Source organism: Sinocyclocheilus rhinocerous, unplaced genomic scaffold (assembly GCF_001515625.1).
Source record: "Sinocyclocheilus rhinocerous isolate Xijiao unplaced genomic scaffold, SAMN03320098_v1.1 scaffold1393, whole genome shotgun sequence".
In the NCBI taxonomy this organism is placed as follows: Eukaryota; Metazoa; Chordata; class Actinopteri; order Cypriniformes; family Cyprinidae; genus Sinocyclocheilus; species Sinocyclocheilus rhinocerous.
In genome coordinates, this window is record NW_015625613.1 from 115,633 (window position 1) to 123,866 (window position 8,234).

The 8,234-nt window shown below is 36.1% G+C and overlaps 1 protein-coding gene across 1 annotated transcript in view; it reads left to right on the plus strand.

Annotated features, from left to right (window-relative positions):
* Window positions 1-4,381, plus strand: part of LOC107758746 (epithelial chloride channel protein-like) — a 7,083-nt gene extending 2,702 nt beyond the window's left edge. The window contains exons 9-10 of the mRNA XM_016576553.1: window positions 3,567-3,790; window positions 3,945-4,381. Of these exons, the coding sequence (XP_016432039.1) occupies window positions 3,567-3,790; window positions 3,945-4,381 (661 nt within the window). The remainder of the gene's footprint in view (window positions 1-3,566; window positions 3,791-3,944) is intronic.
* The last annotated feature ends 3,853 nt before the right edge of the window (window positions 4,382-8,234 follow it).

An 8,234-nucleotide genomic window follows, 5' to 3' on the forward strand; every position in this document is an offset into this window, starting at 1 on the left:
CGGCTTAGTGTGAGCTGAGGCCGGGCAAGAGTGAGCTGAGGCGGCGGGGTCGAGAACGGCGGTCCTGGCGAAGGAGCGGTGAAAACGGTGAAAGCAGATCTGGTGATCCACAGCGCTAAGTTGATGTATTTCCTCAGCGACCAGCACGGGTCAGCTCCAGGCATGACGAAGCGGATATCGTTCTCTTTTGGAAGACCAAACAAAGTAGTTTCGCTTTCACAACGAAACACAGCGCCTTCATGAATAAAAGTTACGCCTTCTTTCTTTGCTTGAACATTTGGGCGGCGTTATGCAAATCTTCCCACACAGTTAGGTAGATATGTGGGGGCGTGTTCGAACGAGCCGTTTTAGGTAGGTGTGGCTGACTCTTAACTTTGATAAAGAATATCTCTTTGGATTTGAGACTTTAGTCTTTACAACTTTACAGATCTTCTTTATGCACCAAGAGCTTGTAACACTCCAAAGAGAAAGGAAAAAATGAAATTGCATCATATGACCCCTTTAAAATATCTATATGGCAGTACACAGTATGTGCTAGTTTTACCAATGGTATTGAAAATGATTCGTCAATTGTCATGAAATCAAAAATGACCCTACTTACTTTTTTTAGTGCACATTACTAGTCTTGTGGTGAACAATTAAACTGTGGCAGTCAATACACCGGAAAAAAACTGAACATTTTGCTTCCTCTCTGGAATGGCGTTCTCGCTCTGATGACGTCAGTTTGACGGCTTCTGGAGAATCCTCTCGTTAAGTATGACATAAGGAATGCTGTTTCCGGGTCCATGCCTCTACTCATTTCACTTGAGAATACTATCTCAGCAGCCATTTATGAGCACTATTTAATTAATATTACATATTTAAGCTAAGCATTTAAAAAATTGCTGTGCACACTACAGTCTCCGTGCTCACAGTGTCTCAGACACTAATATTTTAGCTGAATCACTGTCTGGCCATCTGGGATTTCAGTATGGAGATAAAGGGCTTATAATTTTTCAGTATTACATGACATCGTGGGTGTATCGTGGGTTAGCACAGTTTGGTGTTTTCTTGGGGCGTCTGGCAGAGCGTTAGGACCCAGAAGTGGTGAAGCGTGATGTCAGACGTAACAACGTAGCAGATATTCTTAATCACTATCCAACTGTGAATCTGCTATGAGCAAGAGGTGGCGTGAAGGTGCACCACAATAAAGCCTCGCCCTTTAGTGCATTATTGCAAGGGGCAGGTTTAGGGTTGGGGTAGGTGTAGACGTTAATAAAAAACAATCTAATAGGTAGAAAATTAAATTTCATTCTTAGTTTCCAGTCGGAGCTGTATCCCTTCTAGCCACAACCTTTCACTTGGAAATACATCACAACACTGAAGTCAGTTGCAACTTCCGATTCACGGGTACTTTACTACTGATATTTTTCAAGGTATTGAAGTTAGAAATTCCTGTATCATGACCACTAATTCACATACCTTGTCAATAACATAAAAGTGGGTTTTATTCAAAGTAGCTATTATCCACATACTGTAGATCTTTGATGTGAATGAATATTTTTTGGTAATTCATTAAATATTGCCGGCTAAAAAGTAACTAGTATCTAGTACTCTGAGTAGTTTTTGAGAAGAGTACTTTGTACTTTTACTTAAGTACTGTTTTGGCACCAGTACTTTTACTTGTAGTTAAGTATTATTTCAGCAATGTAACAGTACTTGTACTTAAGTACAAATTTTCAGTACTCTGTCCAACACTGATACTGCTATTAACAATTCGCTAATAACATAATAAAATAATAACAATTCGCTGAATTCTATGATACTGCTGCTAAACTCCATGAAAGTACTATAATTGCTGTAAACCCAACTGAATACATAAATAAGAAATTCCAGTTTAAGAGTGTCCTACTATTAGCTACATTGTACATGGGCTACTGATTGGAAATGATTTATTATTAGTAGTAATTTTATATTTTAAATGAATTCATGATTAATTATCTTTAAGCTATCACTAAACATGACTTCCATAATAAACTCTTCACTATCGCTGAACAAAGGTAACGAGTGAAAAAGAGATGTGGCCCCTTTAAGAGTGAGCTCTCCCTCTTCTTAAGTGCATTGCACGTATAAGTACACGAGTACACGTATAAGTGGGTATATTATTTTCTGTTGCTCATTAAGTTGTTATGGTTAAATAGGTAAGCTGTTGACAGTATGACATTTATGAAAGACGGTTATACGGGTTCTGACTTAAAACTCTGAACAACGGTGAAATGCCAACTGCAAACCGACCCCACTAACGTTAGTGAGGTGTGCATCTTGTATGTGTAACGAAGGAGGCGTGACAATGGAGTAGGGATCCAAATGCAAGGCTTTTAATTAAAAAAGTGTGATCAAAACAGGCAGGGTCAAAATATCAGCGAAACAGTACATCCGAGGCAATCCAAAAGAGTAATCCACAAAAACAGGCAAAGGTCAGGGCAGGCAGCAAACAATCATAAAACAGATAAATAGTCCAAGATCAAAATACACGAAGACAAGGGAGAGCAAAAAAAACACGGGAATGAAACTCGGGGAAAACAGGAGAACGTTACAGGCTAAGCAATCACTCCAGTTGGTGATCGTGACAGTATGTTTTCTAAAAATGTAATTAGAAAATGTAATTTAAAAATGTAAATCTGACGAACACAATAATGTACTGAAATCAGAATGTAGACTGTTTACTTATCTAGTTGCTAAGTTTCAGAGAAACTCTGAAAACACGCTGCAAGAATCTCAAGTGAATGCTAGCCAGCCAATAAATGCAAGGCAGTAAGCTCATTGGCTGCATATGCAGCATGAACCAATCAGATTGTGTCAAGTCGTTTAACTCTCTGAATATCATCAGTTATGTTAACAACCCGTCAGCCTGCACCATCTAGAGTTTCATGAGTGAACTACATGTACAGTGGGTACGGAAAGTATTCAGACCCCCTTAAATTTTTCACTCTTTGTTATATTGCAGCCATTTGCTAAAATCATTTAAGTTAATTTTAACTTGACAGGCTATTATGCCATCTTAAATGAGGTTCTTCAATACAATCAAATAAGATAAATTAAATATATAACCAAACTACATTTATTTTCATATTAGATATTAAAAATATTATGACAAATTATATTAATTAAATATTTAGAATCACAGAAGTATGCCTTCATACCACAAACTCTTCATGTGGTATGTTTAATGGCATTACAAGGTGTCCCAAATGAACGCATTTTGTCAAGTGGACTTCAACAGATATCCTGAGCTCAGTGATTAGGGAGCAGTAAACACTACATAGGGAACATGTCAGTTGGAATGCAGCTTGTCAATCATGAAGTTTTGTTCCTGAATGAATCTGTTTCGAACAAAACGTTTGTGTGAATGATTCAGTTATTCACTCATGAAGACACTTTATTGGTGTAACCCACAGAAAGTCAATGAATTAATGCAAAAACTGGAACTAACTGTTGTTTAAATGGCAATATACTGTAATTACCTATAAAGCTGTGTGGAGAAAAACATAATAATAATAAATTCAGGTGGTTCCTCTCATTTCAATTGTAGTGAAGCTGAACCCTCCAAAGCCTCCCGTTTTTGAAGAACCACTTGACGTTGGAAACTTTACCAGAACAGACACCGGAGAGAGTTTTGAGGTGAAACTTTCAGGCACAGCTCCACCAAATTTCCCTCCTAACAGAATCACAGATCTGAGTGCTGAGATACAGGAGGACACGGTGCTTCTCAACTGGACAGCTCCTGGTGAGGACCTCGACCAAGGGACAGGTAACGCATACAATTACTATACCAGTCTTTAAAAGGTTTTTAATTTGTTTAACATCTTTGCTGACAAAATAAAAGTTGTTTTAAAGTTACATCATGAAATAATGTATCTTTAATTGTCTTGCACTGCATTTTTTTTTTTTTGGTTTCCTTTAAGCTAAAACCTATAAGATCAGGTGGAGCTTTGACCTTAAAATGCTTCGATTCAACTTCAGCAATGGTCATTCAGTGAACACAACTGCAGTCTCACCTCAGGAGGCTGGATCAGTTGAACAGCATTCATTCAATCTCAATATCACAATCCAAAATGGCACCACACTCTTCTTTGCAGTTCAGTCGGAGGACAAACAAAAAGCAAAATCTGAAACCTCCAACATTGCTCAAGCTTCAAAGATCCTCCCTGCTCCAAAACCTCCAGGAATATCAAACCCAGGCATGATCTTAGTTCTTGTCATTTCTCTGTGTGTGGTAACTATGGTCATATGTTTTATTGTTGCTGTAGTCATATGTGCAGTGAAACGCAGAAAACGCTCTGCTCAAAGTGATATGGCATTAATAATCGCAAACGAATGTCAAAACAATCTGTATGCCTAATTTGACATAAGGTGTATACATAAGTATGTACATCCAGCAGAGTTAAAACATAATCAATTCCATCAAACAGAATTTCTTATTTTTTTATATTTTTACAGCATGTGTAATCTTGCACAGATTATTAAGAAGGATTTCTGTTTTTGTCTATCACGTAGGATTCTGTGGACTGAATATAGTTTCATAATTATTCAGTTTGGTGTACAATTGTCCACTGTAATACAAAACAAATCCTGAACTGTCTGTTCCTCAATGATTGATTCTGCTTTCAAGCACCCCTGGTGGAATACGACCAGTTTCTAATTAGAAAACAGTAACCTTTGCTGCCTCATGCGATTTCTGCTCCTGCGTGTGGTTGAATAACATTACATTGTGACCATGTTACCTAGTGTAATATCTTCTCATAGTAAAATTTTCTTTCTTTTCTTTTTCCAAATAAATGACCATTTTATTATGAAATATCTCCTTTTTACAGCACTTTCAAAACACTCCTAATACACTGTAGTAAGCCATTGCGGTCAAGCCAGCAACAGTTTGAAAATCAAGCCAGCCGTGATATATATATATATATAAAGAAAATGCATGTTCAGAGTGATTTTCATTGATTTGCCCCGACTTTTGAGATTCTATTACAAGATTTCATGTTTTGAGATTTTTGTTGTACTTCTACTTTGTTATCCTTTTTATGTATTGGTGTTTTGGCAGTTGTGTGTTTCTTTGAACAATGGTTTTCTTTATTTTTCTTTAACGATCACCTTTCAAGTTATTGTTTTATGTAGATGTGTTTACAGCAAGATTATAAAAAAAAAAAACAGACAAAATAAAGTGTATACTTTCTCAAAATGCCTTACTTGCTTTTTGTTTTACTGTACTGGAATGAAAGTTAGTCGTAAAAGCATTGTTATATAATGAGATTTAATGTCTGCTCTGATAGTGAGCGCCAATAACAAAATAAGTTCACAATTAAAAACTAATCATTAGTTTTTTTTTGTTTTTTTTTCATTTAATTTTTTTATTATGAGGGGCCGTACAAGCCACATTCATTCTGGCACTCTCACACACTTACATTTTCCTTTCACGTACATTATTTGCATGAAACGCCTTTGATGAAAAATATGAAATTGGCCTTGTTGCTGTCTAGAAACACAATGCAGGTAAAGCCACAAATCTGAACACCCTATAACTCTTAAGTTTCATGAATTTTTTTTTTTAGATCATGCCATATGATTTTGTTTAGAGGAGACTCTAAAATGCTAACTAATAGTAACTCACATTAGTCTTTCATTGCAGCACTGAATTACAGTTACACTTCCTGCTTCTGAAAGAAAATGTGCCTGGAACCTAATGTTGCTATCCACCTTATTCCTAAATGTGGAAGTAAGCATATGGGCGAGAATTCCGGTTCATTGCCCGCTATATGGAAATATCGAGAAGAATAACAATGTGAAGTAAATGGTAAAACTGTTTGCATTACAAACCAGTGTGTTCATAATTAAGATAATACTCTAAAATAATATGGTAAGACACCAATTTGCAGCATCAAGCAGCAAAACGAGCAGTTTTGTACAACTAAAAATAGCTGAAAGTGAATGGGACCGGAAGCAAGACCCATAAAATTTACAAATGGCCAAGCCAATTTTTACGTGAAGAAAAAGGTGGATAGTAACGAATGCAGCATAGGACGCACATCTGATTGAAAGAGTAACTGCACACTCTTATTTTGGCAGACAGATCGCCTTGTAACAGAATTAAGTTAAATAGCGCAAATTGTATCATTCAACTGAGCTGTGCACATTTGTTTTTGACACTTAGGCCTACGTTATGCTCTTGAGTTGGCTATGCAATAAATACACTTTCTTGAATGACTGGTGTTTTCTAGTGTATGGTAATGTCAATGATGTGAACAATTTCAGTAAAGATTGCAATTTTCTTGGCCGATTCCGATTTCTGAATTTTTTTTTTTTCAGATTCCGATTTTCTTTCTAAGAACTATAATTGACAGCATACAAACAAAAATCTATACTTTTTTTTTTTTTATCAATGCAAAAATTTATTCACATAATAAAATTAATTATTAAATATTACAATTCCCCCAAACAAAAGTTAAAGATGTTCTCTCCCTCAAACAACTCTCAAAATAAAGTGCTCTGTGACTGGAAAGAGGTAGAAATAACAATTAACTGAAAATGCGTTGCTGCCTATAGCTATAAAAAAAATAAATAAATAAATAAAAAAAAAACGATGTCATTTCCCACTATGTTTATAAATAATTTTCCCCCCTAACATTATTAAATGTGTCATCTTTCACATCAAATTCTTACATGGTTTCAATTAATTCAGTTAGATTAATAACAAACCTGTCCGATCGCTACCACTTTGTTCATTTAAATGGGGAGTCATCTCAATTATCACCAGTAAAATATGGAGTGCCACAAGGATCTGTCCTAGGTCCTCTGCTATTTTCAATATACATTTTGCCCCTTGGTAATATTATTAGAAAATATGGGATTAGTTTTCACTGTTATGCTGATGATATTCAACTATATATCTCAACAAGATCAGATGAAACTTCTAAATTATCTAAGCTAACAGAGTGTGTTAAAAATATAAAAGATTGGATGACCAATAATTTTCTCCTATTAAATTCGGATAAGACAGAGATATTACTTATTGGACCAAAAGACAGTACACAGAATTTCTTGGATTACAATTTGCAACTAGACGGATGTACGGTTACTTCCTCTACAGTCAAAAATCTGGGTGTTATATTAGATAGCAACTTGTCTTTTGAAAATCATATTTCCCATGTTACAAAAACAGCATTCTTCCATCTTAGAAACATTGCCAAACTACGAAATATGTTACCTGTTTCTGATGCAGAAAAGCTAGTTCATGCATTCATGACCTCTAGGACCTCTAGATGTAATGCACTGCTAGGTGGTTGTCCTGCATCTTCAATAAACAAGCTACAGGTGGTCCAAGTGGTCCAAAATAGAGTACTTACCAGGTCAAGAAAATATGATCATATTACCCCAATTTTACAGTCTCTGCACTGGCTACCTATTAAGTTCCGTATCAGTTACAAAATATTATTACTTGCCTATAAGGCCCTTAATGGGTTAGCTCCTGCGTACCTAACTAGTCTTCTACCACGCTACAATCCATCACGCTCCCTAGTCCACTAAAGCTTTTTCGCATTTGGCTCCCAAACTCTGGAATAGCCTTCCTGATAACGTTCGGGGTTCACGGGGTTCAGCTCTGTTTAAATCTAGATTAAAGACACATCTCTTTGGCCAAGCATTCAAATAATGCATCTCATAATCTTGTACTGCAGTTATATCTGATCAAATGCACATTATTATTCTTTAGTTTGGGTTAAACAAATCAATTTTGCTTGGTTGGAACAGCAGCTACGCTAATTATGTCCCTATTTGTTTCTCTGTTTTTGCCACAGGATTGACATCCCGTGGTAACTAGGATTTACACAAGCTTCAGTCTGGATCCAGAACACCTGAGAAGAGATGATGCCAACCCCTCAGAGGACCTCAGATGATGCCAACCCTGAAACAACATACAGAACTACCACATTTTGCTATAAGTTTGATTGCATCATATAATAATTGCTGTTAATAGTGTTCATCGTCTGTTTGATTACGTCTTTAATTGATTTTTCCGTACATTTCTGCCATATGTACATTAACTGACAGTCACCACTGATAAGCTACCACTAAATATTGTAGAAACTTAATTTGCTGTAAAGTTGCTTTGCAACGATTTGTATCGTGAAAAGCGCTATACAAATAAACTTGAATCGAATTGAATTGAATCTCATCTTTCTTGTCTATCTAATGTTAGG